Source organism: Falco cherrug, chromosome 11 (assembly GCF_023634085.1).
Source record: "Falco cherrug isolate bFalChe1 chromosome 11, bFalChe1.pri, whole genome shotgun sequence".
Classification (NCBI taxonomy): Eukaryota; Metazoa; Chordata; class Aves; order Falconiformes; family Falconidae; genus Falco; species Falco cherrug.
The window spans coordinates 32561585-32588121 of record NC_073707.1 but is presented as its reverse complement, the minus strand read 5'-3'; the positions used below and the strand labels follow the sequence as shown (position 1 = coordinate 32588121).

At 39.8% G+C, this 26537-nt stretch overlaps 1 protein-coding gene across 4 annotated transcripts in view; it reads left to right on the top strand.

The window, feature by feature from the left end:
* GMPS (guanine monophosphate synthase) overlaps nt 1-24104 on the top strand; it is a 29980-nt gene extending 5876 nt beyond the window's left edge. For 3 of the 4 annotated variants that reach the window (XM_027806647.2, XM_014280664.3, XM_055723229.1), the window contains exons 2-16: nt 1010-1191; nt 4704-4818; nt 6399-6496; nt 7551-7654; nt 9866-10059; nt 10366-10531; nt 12135-12286; nt 12942-13115; nt 14718-14823; nt 15697-15812; nt 16803-16928; nt 18213-18328; nt 20043-20173; nt 21760-21932; nt 23554-24104. In XM_027806647.2, the coding sequence (XP_027662448.1) occupies nt 4813-4818; nt 6399-6496; nt 7551-7654; nt 9866-10059; nt 10366-10531; nt 12135-12286; nt 12942-13115; nt 14718-14823; nt 15697-15812; nt 16803-16928; nt 18213-18328; nt 20043-20173; nt 21760-21932; nt 23554-23655 (1764 nt within the window). In that variant the 5' untranslated portion in view covers nt 1010-1191; nt 4704-4812 and the 3' untranslated portion in view covers nt 23656-24104. Of the gene's footprint in view, nt 1-1009; nt 1192-1356; nt 1452-4703; nt 4819-6398; nt 6497-7550; nt 7655-9865; nt 10060-10365; nt 10532-12134; nt 12287-12941; nt 13116-14717; nt 14824-15696; nt 15813-16802; nt 16929-18212; nt 18329-20042; nt 20174-21759; nt 21933-23553 lie in introns of all 4 variants that reach the window. The other variant, XM_027806648.2, reaches the window with a different exon arrangement.
* Nucleotides 24105-26537: the final 2433 nt, after the last annotated feature.

Genomic DNA, 26537 nt, shown 5'->3' with positions numbered 1-26537 from the left:
CCCTTCCCAGTTTTCCCTTCATCAAACTACATTGGCGAGGAAACAGTGTAGGCTTTAAGTTAAGAGAAAAACACCCCCAGAGTAAGCAATTTCTTTAAGCAGTGGAATTTTTCCTGCATTAATTTCTTGGTGTCTTACAGTGTGGTTGTGTTCATGTTCTTCCTTGAAGGTCCTCTGATAAGGACACTTACATGGAACAGCTGCCTCTCTTCACAATTTTTTTTTTTTTTTAAAGAAGAAACTTGTCCTTGAATTTTCTAGCCCTCTTTCAGATTTAGCTGAAGTTGGGCAACCAATTTGAATGTGATGGGGTCAGAGAGAATCATTGCTTTGTTCCAATATGCAATCTGCTTGAATGCTGCATGCAAAAGCTGGTTTTGGTTTGTTTGGGTTTTCTTCCAAAAAATCATTTAGCAGAGATGCTCGTTCTCTATTTCTCCATTTTGCTCTCTCCAGGAGCTAATGTTAAGTGAAAGTTCAGCTTATAAGGGAGCGTGATGGGGAAAAACATTTTTCTTCTGACTTTGCACTGTCCTGTTTTGCTTGAGAAAAAGGCACATGCTCTTAATTATCACACAGTGTGCTGGGTTTCATATGGAACTGTAAAATGGAAAAAGCCAGAGTGGCTGGAGTGGTGAACAGGGCATATGACTTTATTTATGGAAAGCTCTGCCTCTGTTAGTTTGTTAGTCTGTTTCTTCTCTGATTTGAGCCCTGTTTGTTTTGGGGGATGGGGATGTCATGTTTGTGTGCCTGCTTGGGAGGGATGTGCTGTGTTGATGTATGTCCCTTTATCTTGCCGGTGGGTCTGCTGGTCCTTACAAACTTGAGGATTTTTTCAGTTAAAGTTTCTCGGCTAGCCTTTATAATTTTAATTGTAATTAACATATAGGCAACCTTAGCAAGCTTTGCAGATGTTTCTTGCGGGTCAGTTGTTTAAGAGACCTGGCTTAAAGTCTGTGGTCTGCAATGTGTTGCTGTAAAGCACTGATGTGAGTGATGTTCACAGCCGGAGAGCGCCGGAGGAGACCTCAAGGATGGGCAGCACCGCTACGAGGGAGCTGTTGTCATACTCGATGCCGGAGCGCAGTATGGAAAAGTCATAGATCGTCGGGTGCGTGAGCTGTTTGTCCAGTCCGAGATCTTCCCTTTGGAAACGCCAGCCTTTGCAATCAGAGAACAAGGGTTTCGGTAGGTCGTTTCCTGTGATGCCTCTGCCTTTCTGTTCTGCTTGTTCTCTCCTTTCAGTCTAGTGGTATCTCTGGGTGTTGGCAGCGGTGGTAATTGCCTGGGTTTTGATGTGCCATAGCTTTCATTGTAGGGGTGTTAATGATTGCATCTTTTGCTTATCCACAGAAACACCTGGGTTTTGCTGGGGACACTTGTGCAACAATATGAATTTTGTGTATTTGCTTCTTCATGCCTTAATGATGTTTTAATAATTTCCATTTGTAAGTATAATTTGAGAGGTTGTGTTTTAAATATGTATCTGCAAAAATTTAGATCATCTTGCTGTTTTACCTGTTAAACTAGGGTAGCTGTTAATAAAGAAAACAAGTCTTGTGAGTTTCTAAAATAGTTTTTTTTAAATTAAACTAAGAAAATCAAACTTGGATACTGAAGATACTGTGGTAAATCATGTCTGTTTCTGGGAAGCAACTAAAATAACTAACTGAAACTACCACTTGCAGCAAGAAAAGGTCTCACAATCACGTAGTACTTTGTGCATTTCTCTAGTTTTAGTAAGCTTACCAGGGCCTGCCACTCTTTCATGTGAGGCCCATAAATTCCCTGAAGTGTACAAATGATCAAAGACCTTACTTTGTCAGTTTGGTACAAATCCAGAAATACAGTGCATGTTTGCTTCTTGGTTGAGCCCGACAACAGATAAGGCAGTGCTTTGCTGCAGAATTGCATTTTTCTAATCAATGATAATTAGTGAAGCAGTAAACAGTATATTTTAGTAAGTCACATAGGAACTTACTGATCTCTTCTGAAAACACAGACAGCAGAAAAACAAGGAACTGCTGGATCTGTCAGGTAGCTGTTGTGTGAAGAGTTTCTCATTCAGAAGTGTTGCGAAAAATACCTTCTCTTGTCAGATCTTGTTTATAATTCTCCAACAATCAAGTCTGTAAAAGATGGACGTGCCTAATTACTGGTTTGAAGAGTTCATGTGTCCTCCTGTGTGTTGGGTTTGAGGTGTGGGTCATAGCCCTAACAATATTTGGTCTCAGATCTGTGCTGTATTGATACAGGTTTGTAGTGGGAAGGCCTTTTCTTCCGTTCTTTTCACAGTTGAATGTTCTTCAAAATCTTGTGATGAGACCTGTTGGACTTGTTATTCCAAGTAACTGTTTTCTAAAACATGGCAAACCCTCTTCATTCAAAAGGTCACTTCTCAAGGTTTAAGATGGTGGTTTCAGGTTATCGGTTACCCAGGTTGGTCAGTAAGCTCTGTGTCTACAGTCTCAGTCAATCATTTGCGTCCAGGAGAGCACAACAAATACTGACGCAGCCGTTGGGTGCCTTCTATTCAGTGACCACTGTAAAAATGAGTTCATGGTTTTACTGCAGCATTTTGATATATGTTCCATGTGTCATGGGGATAGTCAGGCTTCCGTGTTGCGGCTCATGCATTGAATCAGCCAAGGAGCTGCGCTTTGGTCTGTGCTAAGGTTTGACACAGGCACCGAGGTTGAACATTTTGCTAAACTGCATTTACATGTTGTGTTCAAAAAGCCAGCTCCTCGATTTTCATAATTTCAGAACAAGCTCTAGTGACAAGTTTCATCTAAATGTGACAAATGTTAGCAGCTTCCACAAGACTGTGGTCCTGAGCCGAGGAGGTGCTGTGGTTGGGGGCTGTGCTGGTGTTAGTCTGAGCTCTGGTGAGTCCTGAGGTTGGGGTATCAATGCATGTCTTTTACTCTTGGTATTTTTATGTGGTTCCTGATGTGCCTTTAATCCATTGCAAACAGGCTTTCCAAAGCTATGTCAGGTTGTTTTGGAAGTTGTTTAAGGTAAACCAGAGAAAGGTATGTTTGTACCAATGCAAGAAGATATGTAAGAAATTATATTACAACTTTCAAAATCTATACCCCATGCTATTTTTAATTTCTCCTGGACAGCTGAGATGAAGGTTCCTCTCTCACCCTCAGATCATATTTTTTTTCATTAATACTTGGACACATTGAATAGCCTTTCTGTGTTTTGTGGGATTTTAATTGGTGTGGAAAAAACCTGATTTTTAAGACTTTACTTTTTGAATAGGACAGTGTATAACTCTTTCAACTTCTTGTAAGAATGTTCTGTTTGTAGGTGTGGTTAATTTCCTTTAATTAGTATTAAATAGTGTTCTGTACATATAACACTTGAGCAGATGCTTCTGTATGTGGAGTTCCTAGAAGCAGTAGTGCCATCAGATGCTGAGTGTCTTCAGGCACTTTCTAGCAGTGTCTGAGTTTCGGAAATTACTGTGTCTCCAAGTGGAACAGAAGTGCCTGTACACGTACAGCAGGTACTAGTTGTCAGGATTGGTATGGTGTGAAACACCTATGTCGGCTGAATGCTTATGCCAGAGCTCACTTTAGATCCTGACATAAAAATAAATGAATGCTGCCTCTTCCAATGCACAAGTCACTGTACTTGGCTCTGAGGGGTGCCTGCGCGTTGAAATGCGGAGCTCAGGCTGGGGCTGCGGAGGTGGGCTGCAGGGGAGATCTAGCCGTGCGTCAGTGGGCGCATGTACCCTGCACAACTGCAGTTGAGAGGTGGTGTTTAGTACATGGGCTTGTTACTACATGATTATTTCTGCCGGTGATAGAGGTGTTGTAATCGCACTGCCCATTTCTGCTGCTTAAAAATAGACAAATTTTATTCAGTTAGTACTTGCATGACAAACACTAAATAATGCTAGAAGGCGGCTTTGTTAGGTGCATTTAATCCCCTGTATGCAACTTGTCTCATCCTGTTTTGCATTTCTCTCTCTGAATTACAAATTTGATGTTCTCTGTGAAATAAACAGTACATGAGTCCAAGGTCTGGTGCACCCATGTTCGATTCTGGGCCAAGGCCAAAAAGCATTGCCCAACTGGCTGGTGCTTCTGCCGTTTCATGGTCTTGCAGATCCTCGTGTTTTGCAAAAGCTCTCTCTTCCCTTTTGGAAAGATTTAACATTCTGTTATGTGTGAGCTGTGAACTTCAAACCATACATGCTTGCATGTATTGGACTTATAATTCACAACTTGTTGCTAATACCATCTCACTTCCTAATCAGGGTGGATTAAAGGACATTTTCTCAGCAGCTCTAGAAATTTGGTTTTCTGAATGCAGTTCTGCTCCAGATGGCACAGACATCATGAAGTATATATATCTTAATGCTAGTACTCTGCATTTGATCCTAGTTATCTTCTCTTGCAGAGTTGACACATGGCTACAGGGAATTTAAAGTACAGTCACTTTTTGGGATGGTTTATATTTGACTTTGTGTGAACTGATGAAATAAGTCTCTGGTAAGCTGCTGGTTTTGATAGCCATAGCATAGTAAAGTGAAGCTATACATTAGGATACCTGTGTTAAAATTTATATTAGAATATACAGAGTTCTAAAAGTGTTATAAGACAATGTCAATGTTTAAAGCAAAAAAAGATATTTTAAAACAATATATTTGAGTTGATGTTTTCCTTATCTTTTCTGTGCAGAGCTATCATTATATCTGGAGGACCAAACTCTGTGTATGCAGAAGATGCACCATGGTTCGACCCAGCAATATTTACAATAGGAAAACCAGTTCTTGGAATCTGCTATGGCATGCAGGTGCTGTTGAGAGATATGTTTGTCTACAGCTGTCTTGTAGGCCTCATTTCTGATAGTAACTGAAGATGACCTGCTAAAGGACCTGCTTTTCAAATATAAGCAGTATGCTGCATGTGCAAAAGATACTTTTAAAGTCCTAATTGTTAAACTGAGCATACTGTGTATTCCTCTCTTGGCTCTGTGGTATCAATAGCATAAATGTTTTTTTGTTTAAGTGCTGTGAATTGAGCTCCACACTGCCTTTTTTGTTGCAATAAATATAACTTGGCAGTTGTTCACTAATTCTGTCTGGTTGGTATTGGACAATGCCATGGACACAAGTGAAATAGTGTTTCCCTTTGGTTTTCAAGCATGGAATGTTTCTAGCATGTTCTTAAGTGTTTGGGTGGGTGGGTGTTTAATCACTCTTACTTACCTTGGGACTGACTGGTGATCCTGCAGTGATCTAGTGGATCCAAGCTGAGTGAAGAAACAAACTTCCAAGGAGGCAAGGGATGAATTAGATGCATGACTTCTGCTTGTGCTTCTTGTTTATTTCCAGGGTTAGTAATTTACTAGGCCTTCAGAGGTGCTGAATAATGACTGGAAAAACTCCTTTAGAAAGGCTGGTAATTAGGGAAACAACGTTGTCACTCCCTGTTCTAAAGGAAGATGTGTGTTATGTTAAGATGTGCCTTAAAATGTTGAGGAAATTGAAAATCAGGTTAGCTAGCCTCAAGCAGGGGAATCCCTTAAGGCTGCCTTTACAGGAATGAGTCAGGTGTGTGTGTTAATGCACTACTACTTCATTATAAAAGATTGAAATCAGTCAAGCACAGGAAGTATATCAAATTAGGTCTAAAATGAAGCCTTAGGTCTCTGAAAATTAAAGTAGTTGGAAGGTGAAACTAAAAATATTTAAGTTGCCAGTTATGTTTGCAAGGAAAAAAGTCTTTATTTTGAGACTTGTGAAATCTAAAATGCAGATATCTTAATTCCAAATGACAAGGTGAGGTTTTGGAAAGAAAAAAACCTGGCTGACAATTGTACTGTTCCAATATAGCAAGGATTATAAAGTTACAAAAATAGCACTAAGGGAATAGACTCCAGCTTTTCACTGGTTCACCAGCACTGAGGAGCCAGATTTTGAGAAGTTCCAGCCTATCTGAGAGCCCTTAACTGAAGGATGATTGAGGTTTTTGTTCAGCAGCTTAACTGTTTTTTATGATAACTGGCCTCAGATACTCAGCTGATTTGCAGAGCAGCCGTTTGTAAGTGCAAGTAGAGGTACACCACTAAGTATGCATTATTTTGCAAATCTCTACCTATTGTCTACTGTTGTGGATTTCTGCTGCTCGTCATGTGCGGCAGCGGTCTCTGGTTATGCTGGCAGAATGGAATGAGCCCAATACAGAAAAATGGTTAATTTTGAATAGAATTCTTCTCATTTTGGAAAACAATATATTAAATAAGTATAGTCCTGGAAAACTAGATTGGTATGTATTGAAGGGCTAGAGCTGTTGTCAGTCATTGGCTGACTGAGGTGTAAAGTGGTACTAGATTGTGTGGTGCTTTTTCATGTAGTATTTTTGTTTTGACAGATGATGAATAAGGTATTTGGAGGTACGGTGCACAAGAAGAGTGTTAGAGAAGATGGAGTGTTCAACATTACTCTGGATAACACGTGTTCTCTGTTCAGGTGAATAGGCATTTTAAGTGATCAAAATAATATTGGTAATACCAGTCTGGAAATTGGTGTCTGGATGAGAGGAAGGTTATTTTAAAGAAAATAGTGAAATTGCACCCATGCTTACCTGATAATTTCTAATAAAACTTTTACAACTGTGTTTGTGAGTAAACAAGTTAGTAATTTTAATATTTAGGCATAACTTTTCAACTGACTCTAGAAATGCAGATGTATTTGCTTGCAATATTGTGTAAACCCCTTATTTCACAGTAGAATATCTTCATTGAGACACTGTAAAGTGTACTGCAACATGAGAATCTTTGTGTTAAGCTCTTGCAGTACATTACTTTTGTATTGGCTGGCACCTACCCAGTTTTTGAAAGGTAATAGAAAACCTTGAAACCATTTGTTTTCTACCTTCCTTTAAAATTGCTTTGTGATGTTTTATAAAACCAGAATTGGATTTCTTGGTAGTTTGTCAATGCCTCTCAAGTTCCTTGTAAGAATTCTAATAGTCTACTCATACCTGACACTCCGATGGTATTAACTTCCTCTGTAGGGCTACTGCAGAACCTTGTATGCTGCCTAAAGCCTGAGGTGCCCAAATTGTCCTGAAAACACAATTTTGAGCAAGAAAGCTTCACTTCATTGAAAAAAGCAGGATTCCAAGTATCCTGGTTGACTCTAGATGATTCTACATGTCAAAGAGGGAATACTTCAATATTGGCATGTTTGTTAAAAAAAAAACCAAAAAAACATAACAAAAACAAAACCCAAAAAACCCCCACAAACCACAAAAATCCACAAACAAAAAAACCAAATCACACTCCTTTCTGAATTAAATTCCTCTTGAATGAAGGATGTACAAGAACTTATGCAGCTTCCAACAGAGGCATCTTGGAGGTGGAGATGACTGTTTCTGGGAAAGAAATTCTGCATCTACTTCAAATGGGCCTGGTCAGCTGAGATCGGCTTTTATTGGAATCCCTAAGGGTTTATCTTGGAAATGCAGGTAGTTAGGTTTTTGTTCTTTTTTTTTTGATTCTGGTTTTTAATCTTTGTTTAGGGGCCTTCAGAAGGAAGAGCTTGTGCTTCTCACTCACGGAGATAGTGTGGATAAAGTAGCTGATGGATTCAAAGTGGTTGCACAGTCTGGGAACATTATAGCAGGTATTAATTTTTTCCTTTAATGGACATTATCAAAAGACAATTTCAGTATAAAATAATGTCAGACAGTAGTTAGAACCAAATGGGAACAGAATATCTGTTATCTAATTGCCAAATAAGTGGATTGTTTTTAACAATTACTTGTATGTGCTTGCTTGGGCATTGTGCTGTTGTGATAACAAAGAGAGAAATAGATGTGAAAATGAATTGTACTGTTTTTACATTGGTGGTTTAAGGAAAATTTACCTTTGTGAAGGTTTTGTTATTTTAAAGTATGAATATGTTGTTTTTCTTTGGTTTTTCACTGTAGTAGTAAAAGTCAAGCACTGCTTAATTATTAAAGCTTGATTAACTTGTTATTGTATTTAGTATTGCATGAAAGTTCAACTGCACAAAAATAATGTTGGTACTGAAAGCAGTGTTTCAAACATTACACACAGATTGTCACAGAAAAATGTGGGACCTTAGAATAAGGTTTGTGGAAGCTACTCAAATTATTCAAAACCAGGCAGCCTCTTTGCATCTCTTTCCTAGGAGGTGGGAGACCTGTAGAGGTCTTAAACTTGCTGGGACAGTAAGATCTCAAAGTATTCACTCAGTTTATTTTACATCTCTCATAAAAAAAAAAGAGAAGATGTTGCTCTTAAATCAGACAGGTAGCCAATCTGAGAAAAACAGACCTTTTAAAAGACTTAAAGGTATTTTGTTATGGACAGATTCTATACTGCTGTTAAGATAAGACTGTTAAGATTCATTATATTCTGGCTGACCTTTGAAGTGATCTAGAACTCATGCCTACTCAGGTAGCAAAAAAGTTTGTAGAGCTATGTAAAGTTTGCTGTGTGCAGCATGCACACATATCTTTAATCCCTCTTTAATAGAGGCATTAGAAATGAGAGTTCATAGAATCACAGACTGGTTTGTGTCGGCAGGGCCCTTAAAGCCCACCTAGCTCCAGCCCCCTGCCCCGGGCAGGGCCACCTCCCCCCAGCCCAGGTTGCCCAGAGCCCCGTCCAGCCTGGCCTTGAGCCCTGCCAGGGACGGGGCACCCACAGCTGCTCTGGGCAGCCTGGGCCAGCGCCTCCCACCCCCACAGCACAGAATTTCTTCCTTTAACCTGACTGTCCCCTCCTCCAGCTGCAAGCCATTCCCCTTCAGGCACTGGAAGCTGCTCTAAGGTGTCCCCGGAGCCTTCCCTTCTGCAGGCTGAGCAACCCCAACCCTCAGCCTGTCACACACCAGAGGGGCTCCAGCCCTCCGAGCATCTTCGCGGCCTCCTCTGAGCTCGCCCCAACAGTTCCATGTCCTCCTTATGCTGGGGGCACAGAGCTGGACGCAGGGCTGCAGGGGGTCTCACCAGAGCGGAGCAGAGGGGGACAATCCCCTCCCTCGACTGCTGGCCACGCCGCTGGGGATGCAGCCCAGGTGCGGTTGGCTTTCTGGGCTGCAAGCGCACGTTGCTGGGTCATGTTGAGCTTCTCATAAACCAACGCCCCCAACGTGTTCTCCTCAGAGCTGCTCTTGCCCACAAGCTGTTGTACCTTTCCCATCTGCAGCACTTTCCTGTGCTGTTTCCCGTGGGCTTTTACAAAAGCGTACGGCTCCTCGTGCCTAAGCAAGCAAACAAATGCTGGTGAGGTTGTAGCCAGGCTTCCAGCAGTGAAAGGAAAATACAGGGCATCTGGGAGTCTAACACAGAGTAGTGTAATTAGGCTGTTTCCTTGCTGTTTGTTTTTTTTAATCCAAGTCAGACCACCACTTACCTGGTGCAAGGTGCAGTATGGAGACTCCTCAAAGTAACCCTCCGCAACAAAGAGCAGTGGTGCTCACAGGTGTACCCCTGTAGGGACACTTGCACAGCTTCACCAGCACAATCCTTTTAACATGGATGCACCTGTGTCAGTGTCACTTGGTTGCAGGGTTGTATGAGGTATGTGGTAGGAAAAAATAAATGTAATTGATCTCCTGTTTTCCCAATGGTTTTACTAGGATGTCTGAGTGTTTTCTTTGGTTTCTGAGGGACTGTGTGTTCTAGATATGTAACAGTACCCTTGTTCCTAATCTTAAGCGGAGTCTTTAGTTTTGATTGGTAATTTTTGCCAAAATAAATGGCAAAATAAATCACTCACAAAGTGTATGCTTGACTTTCTTGGGTATGCATTTCACTTCCAATTTTTATTGTTTTGTCACGCTCATTTCTTTGCACTAATGAAGGCATAGCAAATGAATCTAAAAAGCTGTATGGAGCACAGTTCCACCCTGAAGTTAGCCTCACAGTGAATGGAAAAATGATCCTGAAGAACTTTCTTTACGACATTGCGGGATGCAGTGGTACCTTTACAGTGGAAAACAGACAACTTCAGTGCATTCAAGATATCAGAGAGAAAGTGGGCTCATCAAAAGTCCTGGTAGGTAATTGAATTGAAGCTGAAAGATTATTTGCAAAAACGTGACAGAAAATGACAGAGTTGTTCAGGTTAATTTGAAAAAAGCAGAATTGTTGTGAATTTGGGTAGTACATTAAACAGGTTTTAGAAAGTTTGCACAATTGGGTCTGCACACTGTTTGACGACTTGTTTGCTTCCCGATCATTGACAGTTAAGTCAGTAGTCTGTTCTGATCCTCATAGTTTTATCTGAATTATTTGTTAACACTTTCCTCAGACAGCTGACCAAACTTCGGGGTTGTTTTTCTTTTTTTTTCCTCATTCTTAGGTTTTACTCAGTGGTGGTGTGGACTCAACAGTGTGTACTGCTCTTCTGAACCAAGCTTTAAACCGAGATCAGGTCATAGCTGTACACATAGATAATGGATTTATGCGCAAAAGAGAGAGTCAGTCTGTGGAGGAGGCACTCAAAAAACTTGGGATTCAAGTTAAAGGTACCATAGTCTTGTTAAATGTGCTTGATACTACTGATGATGTGGCCAGCATCCTAAAATGTGCATTTAGTGTTTTGTTTCTTTGATTTGAATTGATCTTCGTAGTTCTCAGGCTTTACAACTCAGTTGCTAGCGTGGTTGCTGATTTGGAACCACGTTAGCCTATTCACAAAATTTCAAACCTAAAATATTAAGCCTTACTTATTTGATTGGAGTATACAATGAACTGATCCATCTCTTCAGCTGCTGAGATCTGATATCTTCTGTTGGGGCACAGCAAAGCAGTGGATATGTGCCTCAGTCACTGCTGCTCAGCTACTTTTCTGCTGATGGTTGAGTAATCCTTTTCAGCTGCTGCAAAACTCATTTGATTGTGTTTTTCTTCAGCAGCTTGGTTAACAGTCCTCCACTGAGGCTTTATTTCTTGTCCTGGATCTCTTTCTTTTTGAACTGTGAGCTCGTTTGGGTGATTGAATGCTATTATAGCCAAAATTACTTTCTCAAGGCTTTTTTTTTTTTCCTTTCCTTTCCTCTCCTGGCTTCTAAATAGGCAGATTTTAGTTGTTTGGTTTTTGTGGGGTTTTTTTTTTTTTGTTTTGTTTTGGTTTTTTTTTGGAGTAGCTTGTTAAGGAGCAATACATTATCGGAGAGCAAAAGGTACCTTGTCATGGCTGTTAAGAAGGTTTAGAGGTTTTGGGTACCTGAAGTATGAGGAGGTCAGTGAAGACAATAATGTACGTTTGAGTTGTGCCAACATTGAAAGCTGCTTCATACTGCCCGGCTGATTTATTTAATGAGTAATAGCTACCTGTTCCTGGGGCTTTGTGTAAGTACTGTTGTCAAGTGATTCTCCTGTGTGTTGGTCAGGAAGCGTGGCACTAGGTGAGCAGTGCTTTCCACTAGCCTGATGGTGTGAAACAGTGCAGGGAGCTTGCACATTAGCATCTTGCCGATTGGGCTGCAATATTCTGATGTGTCAAAGTCTAAGCTTTGTTCTACACACATCTTCTTTTATTTTGACTTTTTTTAGTGGAAAATCTATATCTTATTCTTGCACTCTGTAGACCAATAAACCTGTGCTCTGGCAGGCTGCCAGAGTAATAATTGAGGGAATCCCTCTGCTGCAGGTGCTCCTTCTGTAGGTCTTGGAGCTCAGTGCTGGTAAAAGATGCCAAAGAGCCTCCTAGCTGATCTCTGCACTGAGCCTCTCTAAATGAAGAGGCATAACATACCGTGAGTAAACAGTGCATCGTGTAGTTTTGGTTGCAGAAAGCCCTTGGGGGAATACCATCCTGTAAATTATATTAAAATAAAGCAAATAGATTATAATCTAAGAGGGGAAGCAAGAGCTGAACTTTCACACAGTTGCCTAGCCTGATAATATGAAAATAATTGCACTCTAGAGTAAGTTACTAAGAGAAATAAAATATTTTGTTACAATTAATTCTTGAGGTATTGAACAGCCCTATTCAATGCAGTTAATAGTCAAATGACTGGAATGACTGACTTGCTTTTTTCTAAAGCAATAGAGTGATTTTTTTTGCAACTTGCATAAAAAAAATCTTTACTGGCTTTGCCAAAAAATTTCTGTTACTTCATGCAGTGGTGAATGCAGCTCATTCATTCTATAATGGTACAACAACTCTGCCTATCTCGGATGAGGACAGAACTCCACGTAAAAGAATTAGCAAGACCTTAAATATGACTACAAGTCCTGAAGAAAAAAGAAAAATTATTGGTGACACTTTTGTTAAGGTAATGTTTATAATTATTTGTTGGTGGGTTTATTTTTTTTGTTTTTTTAAGTAACTTGATTTCAGATATATTTTCTACATCAGACTCTTCATTCCAAAGCACTGTGCAGTCAGTGGCATCAGTGGTCTTAGAAGTTTTGGATGACCTGAGAAGCCATTGATACGTTACCCTAAGCTTAAAACTTCTGGCAATGAATCAATAGTTGAAGTATGGTCCACAAGCATTGTAGTGGATCTACCATCATGTTTAGGTATACTGTATTGGTTGGCCATTCATTTCTATTGCATAAACTTCCATGTAATGTTTTTTCACCAAATCAGTGGGTAGCATGAATTGGGGCATGCTGGTGTTGCTTTGCTGAAGATGAGCTATTTTCTGTCTGTCACCTACCAGTGTTGCTGATGGAGGGAGAATATAACATTTGACAGGCAGTGATGTTCTCGTAGTCTAAAAATACTTTTTTCCATTTTCTGTTCAATAAAACATGGGTTTATAGGACTGTTTCAGCAGTGAGATCATGTCATAATTAGTTTTCCTATTTGTTTGTGCTTTCGCAGCTCAGTAGCATTTGTTGGGCAATTGATTATCTTCCTTTACACCTTTGACAACCAAAAAGTAGATCAGAACACTTTTCTTTTTTCTCTCCATCTTACAGATAGCCAATGAAGTTATCGGAGAAATGAATCTGAAACCTGAAGAGGTTTTCCTTGCTCAGGGTACCCTCAGACCTGATCTCATTGAAAGTGCTTCCCTTGTTGCAAGTGGCAAAGCTGAAGTCATCAAAACTCATCATAATGACACAGAGCTGATTCGAAAGTTAAGAGAAGAGGTAAATGACAATGAGGATACTGGTGTATCCTTCTCGTTCTGACACATGTGAAGCTGAGTATCACAAATGAAGAACTTTTATGTTATGTTGATATAACTGTCCTATGTTGATGGGACCCTATTCCGATGAGGGCCTTTAGGCTGTGTTGTAACACGTTGCAATTTATTACTTTTCTCTGTAGTTGCTCTATTCTCAAAGTAGTCAGAATTGTTTGAGCGTTGTCCAGCACTGCTGGCAGTTTGAACATGGATTATTCAGTGTGACCAGTGGTGTTCTCAGCTGCAAGCAGTTTCCTCGCTCTTACTTTTTAACCCTCAAAACAAACTTGTATTCTAGTAAGGAACCAGAACAATACCAAATGGCCTTTAGCAGGAGAGTATTTAAGACTTCTCAGACAACTTTATTCTGGTTCAGCTGGAGTTGATGGTGTAATGGGTCACTTACTCCTTCTGTTGTATCTCGTTCTTAGCACTAGTCAGTGGGTAACCTCTAGGTGCCGATAGGTCAGATCTGGCACATCACAGATTTAGGCAAGAGCAGTGACACTGCTTTAGTAGAAAGGTGATCAGCTCCTGTTGAGAGAGGGCCGAAATTCTCCTCTTAAACCTCTTGTAACATTCAGCCACTGCAACCATAGCATTCACCTCTCTCTTGAGAGAGAATGAGAATACTGCATTTAAATGTGTTGAAATCTAGGGATAATTCCTTCAGGTATCTACAGCGATGAGTTCTTTCTGTTCTTAAGTAGCTTCTGCATCATGCTTCTAGTAACCTCGTGGGCTACCTGCCAGCAGTATGCTGATGGCACACCATCTGTTTGCCAGTTGTTAATTTAAGAACCTACAGATTTTTCTGAAGTGGCCCAACATGGATAGCTATGGATGATGACCAGGAGCTTGAAGATGATATGAACACAAGAGGTTGAACTGTCTGAAGATAAACAGCCCAAGTGCTGTCCCTTTGATTGTACTCCCAATTGGTCTGTTTAGTCCAAAGTCCAGAAAAGCTTTCTAAATACCTTTCCCATGCAGAGCACTTAAGTATTAGCACGTGAAGCAAATGCAGGAGACTGCCCTATTTTGCCTTTTCTGACATTAGAATGGCAAGTTCTCTGTAAGTCTATTATAAAATACTCGTTAAGAAAGAACCAACATGTGAGACATCACATAACAACCCTGTTGGAAGGTGCTCAGTTATTAGTAAGTGCACAACCACAGGACAGAAGAGTAACTGTTCATGATCCACACTTGTAATACTTACTGCTGCACAAAGTATTTTCAAGGCTTTTAGATTGAACATCTAGCAAAGACAAGAGAGGTCTGAGTGTTTGAAGACAGAGCCAGCTTGACCTTAGAGCTACGTTGACACTGATTGAACCATTGATACTTCTGGCACAATCTTAAACTTCCTTGTCTTATCCTCTGCCCTGCAACTGCCTTACAAAGCTCACATTCATGGGTACTATTCTTTCCAGTGTTTATGCAAGCGTTGGCAGATGATGCTGTGAAAAGCAGGCCAGTTTGACTGGTATAACGTAAACATTTGAGGCTTTTTGTTTGACTACGTAAGCTGGGGTGTAAATTGCTTTTTCATTTCTTTAAGGGTAAAGTAATAGAACCACTGAAAGACTTTCACAAAGATGAAGTACGAGTGCTAGGAAGAGAGCTTGGTCTTCCTGAAGAGCTGGTTTCGAGGCATCCCTTCCCAGGTATGAGGGCTGCTCTGTGCCACTCAGTGAAGGGCTATGGATCGTATCGGTATTGTTCAGAAGATATGTCACCTGCAGTATGTTGGACTATAAAACTTACCTCAAAACACAGAAGAAATTGATGGATTTAGAGTTTTAGCTTAAGCAGGATTCTTTCAGGAAAAGAGCATTGGAGAGCAGCTTTATTATGTATAGTGATTAAAGGAAAATTTTTATAATTGAGTTTGCTTTTAGCTGCATTTCTTTCTTTTTAGTTGTATAAACCAAAGCAAGAATTGTAGGTAAAGTGCAGCTGAATGCTGCCAGAGCTGTCACATGCATCTTACTTGAAATAATGGCCCGTGTCTGCCTGCCTTTCTAGGGGACTTTTGCTGTTTTGAAAATGATTGCGTGGAGAATAACAACAGTTCTCCACTGTCTTCAGACACTTCCAGAAAATTACATGTGCTTTTCTGTGAGGTAGCTAAAAGGTCGAATACCCATCAGGGGTCTTTAAAAACAATGGAGACTCAACTGTATGTTATAACCACATCTTCCATCCCAGTTGCTTAGCGAAGGGGCTCCTGTTCGCTTTGGCTTGCTGTCCACTACTCTTCATCACCACTCACTGCTGCTTTACACAACCAGCCAATTTAAGATGTAGATAAATAATACTTAAATGTACTGAACAGACATATTGCTCAGGAGTCAACTGCTTGTCTTAACACCTACAAGACAAAAAAACCCCAAACCAACCTGCAGTTGAAGTATAGGTACAATGGCAAAACATACTTTACCTAGTGATTGACCTGCTGTTCAGCATGCTGTCACATTTTTAGATGAAAGTCTGTTACCTGTTATTTAATATAATGATTTTTCAACTTTGCATTGCAGGTCCTGGACTAGCAATCAGAGTGATATGTGCTGAAGAACCTTATGTGTGCAAAGACTTTCCTGAAACAAACAACATTTTGAAAATAGTTGCAGATTTTTCTGCAAGTGTTAAGAAGGTAACAAAACTACTAGTTTTCTGCAGATTAGAAATCAGCATGATCGTTCTGTAGTGGCCCGCAATGAGATTTAAGCTGCTAAAACGACTTGTTTGTGCTCTTTAAGGAATAATGCATTCCAGTACAACTCACTTGAAGCCATTCTGTATAGTACAGTAGAATTTTTAGTGCCTTGACTAGTGCAAGCATTGAACAATTTCTGGAAAATGGAAGTTTATGTACCTTTCAAATAGTAAATAAATTTTGCTTTAAAATTAGTTAAACTTTGTGCAGGTGAGATTTCTGGAGATACATGTAGTACCAGGAAAAGATTTTCCCTTTCTGAAGTAATCGTAACTTTCTAGATTGGTCTGCCCTAACAATCACTGAATGTATAAATGGAAGTGCAGGAGTGAGGAACTAATGCTTGCCAGATGTCCCAAACAAAAACCTGAGCTTTTTAATCGGTGATGTTTAAGTTCTCAATCTCATCACAAAGGTCATAACAGTGAATACTCTAAGCTCACTTGAACTAAAACTGTGGGGAGGTGAAAAGTCGTTGGCAGAGGCTTGCTCTGAGGCATAAGTTCAAACAACTTCCGAAACTTTTTTGATAAATACTTTGAACGGAAAGTATTTACATCTGCTTTTCCTTGAAAACATACAGAATTGTAGTATAGGGTAACAGGGTGTTACTTTGTTCTGTATTTGAAATAAACAACAAAAATGAAAAGTATAGCTTTGTGAAAGAGAAAATGAGCATAGGAAAAGAGTTTCACCTGTGGCTATGGAGAACTTCAGTTTAAAATACATGCGGTCTAATCAAAAGTGGTTTTGCTAAAATTTAGTGGTTAAATGAAAGATATTTTTTGAGTAGTTCCAAGGGGTAAATGTAGTCTAAATTTAAAAATCAGCTACTTAAATAATAATTTTATTTGCACTGTGTAAGTTCTGTTTGAGCGCTTGGGGGTTTTATTTAATTAAAATTTATTTTTCTGCATCATTGCACAGCCACATACTTTGCTGCAAAGGGTCAAAGCATGTACATCTGAAGAAGATCAGGAGAAGCTGATGCAGATTACAAGCCTACATTCACTGAATGCCTTCTTGTTACCAATCAAAACTGTGGGAGTGCAGGTAAATGGATTCATTCAGGGGATGTTCTGAAAGCTGCTTCCTAGCAGTGTAGCAGGCTGCAGTGAAGCGTAATAATTGCTGCTTTAAGATCAGAAAATAAAGAGCTTTAAGAACATAAACTTCAAAAGGCGTTGATACCTATGTTACTGTCACTTGTCAGTGCTGGTGTGGTGCAAAGGTGTCAAGATACCTGAATAGGCACTCAAGTAAATGCCAGGTGTTGCATTTGAAAATATCATTAAGTTTGCATAATGCTGGTCACTTACATGTAGTTTCTTCATGACACTGTAATCTGGTAGACCTCTGCTGTAATCATAGAATCATCACAGAACCGTTTGTGTCGGCAGGGCCCTTAAAGCCCACCTAGCTCCAGCCCCCTGCCCCGGGCAGGGCCACCTCCCCCCAGCCCAGGTTGCCCAGAGCCCCGTCCAGCCTGGCCTTGAGCCCTGCCAGGGACGGGGCACCCACAGCTGCTCTGGGCAGCCTGGGCCAGTGTAATCCTGTTGCCCCTCCGAAGGCTCAGGAGTCCTAGACGAAGTTGGTCAAACCTGCCCTGCTTCCTATGTTTGAACATGTGTGCTGCACTTTCCTGTACTTTTCCAAGTCGCGCTGTGTCCTTAGCCTTGAGAGGAAAGGAACCAGAGCAGTGCAGGCAGTTCAGGATAGGGGAACACCTGGATCTGCCCAGGCACATAATGTTTTCTTTCCTTTCACTCCTTTGCTAATGCCACACACATTTTTGTGGGCTGTCCTTTGGTGACAGAAATAAACTGAATAGAAATGCTGAGCTGGCAATTCTTATGGAATTGCCTGCCATAACTTGGGGTGTTTCTTTACTGAGTAGTCGTAGCTGTAAAGTACTCTTCTTTGTACTGTCAGTATTGAATTACATCTTTTATTGTCAGCTGCTTAATTGTGCATTGCTTCCGTTACTCTTTGCAGTCAGCTTTTGCTGTTTTAAACAGCAGTGTCATCGGTGATTTCTATACTTTGTCAAAGGCCTTCCTCAGATGGTCATGAAGATACCAATAAGTAATCAGCCCCTGTGCCCTGGTCACCTTATATGACTCTTTCCATTCTGAATCATCTGTTGTGTTAACTCTGTTTGCTCATTCACTTGGTGTCTCTCAGCCTACTGATTTCACCAGCTTGGTGTCTGCTGAATGTTGGCACAAAATATGGTCCTGTAACCTACAGGATGAACGGGAAAGTAGTGAACTGTTTTGGCAGCAAAGTTCATTTTCAATTATTATTATTATTATTATTACTTTTTTCAATTTATAGGGTGACTGTCGTTCATATAGCTATGTTTGCGGGATCTCTAGTAAAGATGCTCCACACTGGGAGTCTCTTATGTTTCTTGCCAGACTCATACCACGCATGTGCCACAACATAAACAGGTAAGTATTTCGAATTATCTTTGGTTTTAATGATCCACTTAATACATGGAAGTTTAGCATGCACAAGCATTCTCCTGTTTATTCTATGGTATACTTTTTCTATATGTTGGACAGGTGTATCGTACAGAGGTTACAGATACACAATAAATCAGAACACAGGTTTATTTCTGAAATTGATAGCCACCTCCTAATTTTTTTTAGGCACTTGATTAGACAACATCCAATGTAACTTAAGCAAAATCTTTCTTGAAACATTCCAAGCCTGCTGATCAGTTGTGGTGTCATGCAGTATTTTTTTGCTTTGTGTCAAAAAGAGAATTTATGTGGGACTGTAAGCTCTTGTGACACACAGGAGAGCTCCAAAGCTGGGCAGTTTAATCTTAATTGAGCTTGTGAATATGCATTTTCTAGCTACTTGATTCTGTAATTTTTCTAGCAGCTGAAGTTGCTTAGATAATATATCAGTTCTGGGGAATGCATATCCTCCTTGCCTAGCTTTAGACATTCTGATAATACTGCTTATAATTGCTTCTAGCAAAATTTAATTTTGTCACATAAGTGACGCTTCCTGAAAGAGTAGTTCTTTTTAAAAGGCGAGATGTTGAATTGCAAGATACTTCTTTAAACTAAATGCAGAGGGAACAAAAGATGGCACGAAATCAGGATTGCGTGTGCAACTATAAAGTATGTGCTGGATTTACAGCATGGCTATCATCTTTAAGCTCTTTTGGATTTAATGCTACCCTCCTGAACATACCATGTCTCTGGGAGTCCTGCTGTACCAGGGTATGTTTTCAGAGTCTTTCATTATTGTTTATAGGGACACTGAAGCTGGCAGTTTGAGGAGTGAACTGAAATAGTTGGTTGTCTGCCCATCTACGCTTGCAGACTTTATATTACAAACAAAAATACAGAATGTAAAGCTTGCATTTTTTCTGCTTTGGATTTTAGACAAGTATTTTTTGTTTGTATCTACAAACTCAAATAACTTGTGTGAATCTGTCATAGTAAGTCCTTGTATGAGGCCCGTCGGGTGATGATATCCTTGGCTTTTTGCTCTGCAAGACAGAAAATGCAATGAATGAGATTAAGAAGATAAAGCTGATGTGACTGGTTTGAATTCAGAAGATATTTTATTATAGATGTAGTTCTGTAGATTTATAAACTGCAATGTTAGCGTGCTGTGCTGAAAGCACAGCTATTCATTAACAATAAATTTTACAATTTAATGGTATTTTTGGTGGTTTCCTATTATGAGAGAAGATAGAAATTGTAAGCACTTATTAATTGGCTTTCTTAGAATAATCTTAGCATTTACTGACATCAAAGTAAAATTGAAAAAACACCCTTTGTGATATGGCTGAGTTAGCATTTCTGGTTTTTTCTAAAGGATTATTTTCTTTAATAAGTAATACCTGGGGCTATTGCTAGTCTCTGGCAAACCACAATAAATAGATCTGACTTCCAAAGCTAGTATGCATGTCAAAATAAATAGATCTGACTTCCAAAGCTAGTATGCATGTCATGTTTATAGAATATATGCATGAAGTTATATTAAGCTCTACTTAGTAGCTAAGGAGCAGAATCAAATATTATGCTTTTTTCCCTAGGTTTATTTTCCTCACTGCAGTACTTAAGAAGCAGTCTTAGGGCCATCTGTTCTATTCTGTGTACTCAAAATGTGTTTTTTTCTACCATCCTGTTTGTTTTCCAGAGTTGTGTACGTGTTCGGTCCACCGGTCAAAGAACCTCCTACAGATGTCACCCCCACTTTCCTGACAACAGGAGTCCTCAGCACTTTACGTCAAGCTGATTTTGAGGCTCACAATATTCTCAGGGAGTCTGGTAGGTACTTCGCCTTAGCCTGTCGATTAGACTCTTGTTTCAAGATCCCTGCAGACCTAACTGGGTGTAGTTATAGTGGTGCTGTCAAAATCTGCAAGCTTCTCTAATAAATCAATGGGATGACAGGCAAGAGCCTTTTCTGAAAGCTGTAGAAGCTGATAGCTGAAGGACAGGAGTTTTTAGCCTTTCTGCTAGCAGAATTAATTTTGGGGGATTTTTGGAGACTGAGGCTTGCCTCTGTCAAGTCATCTTCGAAGCTCAGAGGTGTCTTGCTTCACTGCAGTGCCAACTTCTGCAAAAAGTAGTTAGCCATCTGAAAGTCAGCTGAATTACTTCTCTTTGATCTCAGTCATCAGTATTTACCTCAAGTAAATAAACTGTGTAAATAAACTTGGCATAGTTTCCAAATCATGTGAGGTTTTTTTGTGGGAAGAAGGAATCCCAAATACTAAGTTTCTGATGGTGATGCTGCTCACTGTCTGTGGTGGTTTCGTATTTCTTAAAGTAAAAACTGTATTTGTAAACCCAGCCACTTCAGGCTAGCAGACAGTAATACTTCAAACCCTTAACATCCAGGGAACATTCAATAGCCTGTGATAAGGTACACAGGTAGAGTCTGGGAATATAGTAGTTCTGGGGTTCAGTAACTTTTTTTTTTTTTTTACTTAATTACATTTGAAGTTGTGATATCTGTGGGAAGCAGTTCATCAGACTTTGCCTGTATTTTCTATAAATCAAGTTACAAAGGATATCTCTTTTTGAAAACACATATTTAGTTTGCAAGGCTGTCAACATAATTTGTACAAAATTAGCCTCAAAAGGTTGAAAATAACACTTGTCAGTTGTGTTTGTAAAACTGTAGATGTGTCTCGCTAACTTTTGGTGACACTTGGCTTTGTGTGAATGAATCACTCCCAAAAATAAGACTTGAGTTACCATTTAGTGAAAAAGACTTCTTGTACCAACAGCTTGGGCCACTGCTAGCAGGGGATGAGAGCCCACCACAGTGTTAGACTGGCTCTGCAGGCTGCCATGCGCCTGAATCTCAAATTTATAGATCATTTAAACGGTGAAATTAGGGGGTCTGTGTATTGGCTTTCAGAAGGAGATATTAAAAAAAAAAAAAAATAGATTGTCTGCAGTTTCCTGTCAACCACCAGCAACAGGGATACTTACGAGCTTTCTTTTAAATATCTCAAAGGCACAGAGATACTTGTGAACGGCTCTTTATTTGGGGCTTGATAAGGGGATAGATAAAACCCCATGGTTATGTTCAGTGGGAAGGAAAGTAGATAAATTGCATTCAGAGTGAATTACAGGGATAAAGGATATTATCTGGGTTCTTTTTTTTTCTGCATGCCTGCAAACGCTGAAGATCATTTCAAGTGGCAGTTTGGGTAGTTGTAGTGTATGCAGCACTGAGTGCGATTGTCTGGGGTGTGGTAGCAGTAGCGAAAAGAGTCCAGAAGATGTAAATGTAGGTCCTAGTATATAGTTTGAAGTACATGTGGGAAATTCTGTTATATTTCTATCACGCTTGTGTGTTTAAGCAAAATTAATGCACTTTGTACTACGATTTTCTGAAGGTTATGCCGGAAAAATTAGCCAGATGCCAATAATACTGACACCATTGCATTTTGATCGGGACCCCTTACAGAAACAACCTTCCTGTCAAAGATCTGTGGTTATTCGAACTTTTATTACAAGTGATTTTATGACTGGTATTGCAGCAACTCCTGGTAATGAGGTTCCAGAAGAGGTAATGTGGTTTTCAAGTCTCTTTTCAACATAAGCTAGTATTGTAGATGACTGATTTTGGCTTTCTTCCCTCTCTCTTGATTGCTTGCCTTGACTTTGATTTTCTTTTAATTTTTTGTCTCTTTCATGGTAGTCATTAGGAAGAATATGGTGGTATTTTGGGGAAAAAACTAATAAAGTGAGAAGCTGGCAAATGGGTATGACAGACTTAAAGGCCTTCCAGCAGAGTTGAGCCAAAATACCAAGAATTAAAAAAGAAAGAATACCCCAACCATTCTTGGGATTTTGAAATTAATTTTTTGCATTAGTAATTGGAAATGTTCTGAGTTAGAGAATTGTCCTTGATTGCCACTTCTGATTTTACTGGAACCTGCTATTTAACATCTCAAATTGTGTGGTTTTCTATTTAGGTCACTAGGAGGGTTTAGGAGTCAAGTTCAGGTGTGTTTTTCTGAGAAACTTTATCCATGTCCAGTTTTAAGTACTTTCTCTCTCTGGGAATTCGGTGTAGCTGAAGAACAGGATTGACTTTTTTTTTTTTTTTTCTTTTAATTTTTTTTAAATATACTTTACAAGCGTATAGGCATTCTTTAGTAATTGTATGTAGCTGAAGCCTTCTACTTAAAGGCAGCCTGCCCATTTAGTAAGAAATTATTCAAGGTTACCATGCAAAACTATTCCATTATATAAAATGAAGATTCATTTGACCTTGGAAGTTTGTGTTTAAAACCAAACCAAACACCACAAAAACCACACCCAAACCAGCCCCAACCCCCACCCCCACCCCTTATTCAAAATGTAAAAAGGTCACTTTAAGGCTAGGTAATAATGTGGTTACAAAATAGTAGAGGTTGTGGAAAATACCTGTGTTTATGGGGAATATAATCATATTTGATTAAAAATTTTCAGTTTTTCCATAGAGAGCAATGTCTTGTTTGATTTATGCTTGCACTATAAAACAGCATGTCATGTAAGTGGGATTGTTGTGGACTGTGGGATTTTTAAGGAAGCTGAACTTGTAAGGATCAGCAAATTCTCATCTAGAATACTTTGCCAACATGAATTGGTTGTGAACTCTGGAGAGTAACTCTCAATGGAAACTCTTCCCTTTGGGTGCCTTTTCTGCTTTTTGTGGGTGTTCTTATTTGTTTTGTTTTTACCTTTAGGGCTCCCTTTTTGGTTTTGAAAGGGCTTTCACTCAGGCTGTTGTGTTCATGTTTGGCGGTTCAGCTGAAGGTGATGGTCTGAGAAAAATCTGGCAATGATAGTAACACGTAATGGTGTTGTGTTCCTGCTGAACTTTCAAGAAGTAGTTTTGAAGCTGTAGAGCTGCTGCCTTGAGGGAAGTGTATTGTGATCAACACCCAGGTCTATTATCAGCACCAAAAATGAGCAAGTTCCAAATGTAACTGCAGATACCGTGAAGCTAGAGGTTTTGTTTCAGTTGATTTTATTCCATAACTGGTGGTGATATGCTAATAGCTGCAGGTGCTTTCTCTCCTGTGTATAACAGTTAGTGTGGTCAAAGTTTTCCCGTTTTTAAGCTTTTCTTAGGTAGTTTTCATCGGGTCTGTTTAGCGTGCTTTCTTCTGATAGTTTTTTTTATTTTCCCTACATGATAGGTCGTGTTAAAAATGGTGGCAGAGATTAAGAAGATTCCTGGCATTTCTCGGGTGATGTATGACTTGACATCGAAGCCACCAGGAACTACGGAGTGGGAGTAATTAACTTTTTTCTATTGAAGTACTGTGTGCAGTCTAAGTCATATCAGAAACCATTCCCAGTGTTGACATGCAGTACTGTGAAAGAGTGACTGGAGCTGCTACATCGCATCAGATTCCTCTCCTGGAGCATAAACCTGCAGTTAAGAGCTATGCTGGGGATAATAACTAAGTGGGGCTGAGGATTTGTACGGGTAAATAATCATGGCAGCATTGCTGGTGCGCAGACAGATTCCTATTGCTTTTGCCTTTGTCTTACCGGTTCTTCCTGTTTTCACGTGTTTTATTGTTAACTGTCCTTTCAGTGTCTCTTTGTTTTTGTACACTGTGTAAAAAGAGACGGTTTATTTACTTCTACCAAAAGCATTGTTACAGCCGAAAAGTGTAAAATGAATTCTGTGACCAACTGCTCTTGAACGGATTTATTATAAATAAATATTTTGCCAAATGGAGTAGTGGGTACTGTTGAGTTGTGGAATTACTGTGTATCTGTTGTATACTGTTAAGCTTGTTCTATATTATTTGACGTATTAGCCCATGGCAATAATGTTGAGCTCCAGAAGAGCAATGCTAAAATATTATGAAATTAGCTCTGTCTGTCTTTTTGTACTCGCTCCCTCTTGCATCGCTCGCTCGGTAGGCGTGCATGTAGGTAACAGATGTGTATACACCAGCTCACCTTTAGTATACACGTACTGCATGTTTGCATATGTCAAATTCCAGACAGGGAAGTATCTCTGTGTGCTTCTGCGGACTCTGATGGAAGCGTAAAAATGGGAGTGTGGTGTGGAAAGTTGTTGCAGCAGAGCTACTGGATCTGCAAAACCTGTTTCTGTCCTCTGACGCTTGCACAACAGCCCCTTTGCAGCCTGCTGCCGATGTGCTTTCCTTATACTTGAGGACAGTTTATTTTCTACGCATTTGCTTTTACAGGATTTTTTTTTTTTGGTGTGTATTGTATTTAGCTTGATCTTTAAGATGGTTATAGTTGCTAGTGTGGAGTCATGGTATCAGAGGTGACTTACCCAATCCATATAGATCCCTTCTGTTGTTCATGTTCTGTTCTTTACATAGTTAAGAAAGCAATAATTTGAGAGATGGTTACTTTGGACACCTGTGCTTTTCTGATGTATTGAGGCAAAGCTATTTCCATCCACCTAAGAATTTTGAGCATGTCCTGCGATTGCTGTTTGTGAAAGTTAACAGTTAAATTCTGACCTGAGCAGCTTATTGGGTGCCTCCACTGGTGGAACTGTAACAGTGTATCTAGGCTTATCCCTCTTATCTTTTTTTCTGTTCCGTTTTGTTTTTAATTTAAGCAGTTGCATTTCATTCACTTGCAAGGTTACCATCGTATTATGGGGCAAAGTACTTGTTTTAAGCTGTTCAATAACACGGAGTATTAATGGCTGTAACTACTTAGGTTTCCACTTGCATAGGTTTGTGAACTGGAATAATGGTTGGAAGTGTTTGTTCTGTATTCTTTTGATTGCACACATTTTCCTGCCATTCTTACATTTACAGCCTACACATTATGGAAATTTGGTTTAATTTCTGCTTGTAGGAAATGGCTAACTTGTGTAAATTTATTTTGCCTGTGTCATTGAGTGCTGGTTTTTCGCTTGGCGGAGGAGATGACGTGTTGCAGCCCTGTGTTCTCTGCACCCCTCCGGGGACACTGGTGGCAGGAGAGCAGCAGAGCAGTGGCACGTGTCATTTGGAGATAGGACGCTGCCTGTGCCTCGCAGCCCTGCTCCCGGCAGGGCTTGTAGCTTGGGCAAATGGATCTTAGTCGATATTTCAGTTGGCCCCTTTATAAAATGGGGGTAGTAAGTCTCACTCGCATCTGTCATGACCTCTTTGAGCCCTTTGGATGAGCTTTGTGTGATGTAAGTGAACTATTATCAATACAAATGCTCTCTTATTACTGGATTGTGATCTGTAAGAGCTATTGGTCAAAACCACTGTAAATTGGTGTTTGCCTTGGTAGAATCTGTTATAGCGTGAGTTCTCTCGAAAACAGATTTTCTTTGTAGCTGGTCTCAAAAGAAAGCTCCCTAATGATATTACAGCCTTAGAGTACGTTTTAACTTTTTTTCAGAAAAAGCAGAGGAGAGCTGTTTTCATTACTGTGTTGGTATCTCAGACATAAAGGGTACAGTGACAAGAAATGAATCTTTTCGGTGTGAAGCAGAAGACCTTCAGCTTTTTAATGCTGTAGCAGTTGTTGCTTACTGTAAGTAGGCTTGCTCTTGCTGCCGCTGCCACCAGCTTGCGTTGCCTTGACAGCAAATAGGCAAAACAGAACGTGTTACTAAAAAGTAATGCAAAGAATATAGAGCACCTCTTAAACCGAAACCTTTCTCAGTTTTGACTGAGACACTTAGTTGGTCTCCATGTAAATAAACCTGCAGAATATAGTCCCATAGTTATGATGTAACTTGCCAGAAAATTTGTGTGGCGATGCTCATTGGGATGGGGGTTATGGTAACAGTTGTACCTCTGGACCACAAACTTGCAGCATTTCTGGACAGAAATCTTTTCTTCGCTGCATGTTGTGCACTTGGAAGCCCTTCTTGACGTTGCATCTTAACTGTAGGCGTGATGTATACCTGTATTCTATGTGTATACCGAAGTCTGACATATGCTTTCACCATCTTTTAATCACCTGGGTTGCTTTCATGGCTGTAAGGAAATGGAGCTTGACAGCAATTCCTGTGCTCTTTAGGGACATAATTTGATATTTTTTTTTTATTTTTTTTGAGCCAGAAAGTTGAATATTGAACATCTTAGGCATAAACTATTGCACTATGATAAAGATGTCTTACTGAAATGAAATTTGTGATCTTTAGCTCTTTTCCCCCGTTTGACGCCTGTGCCATGCA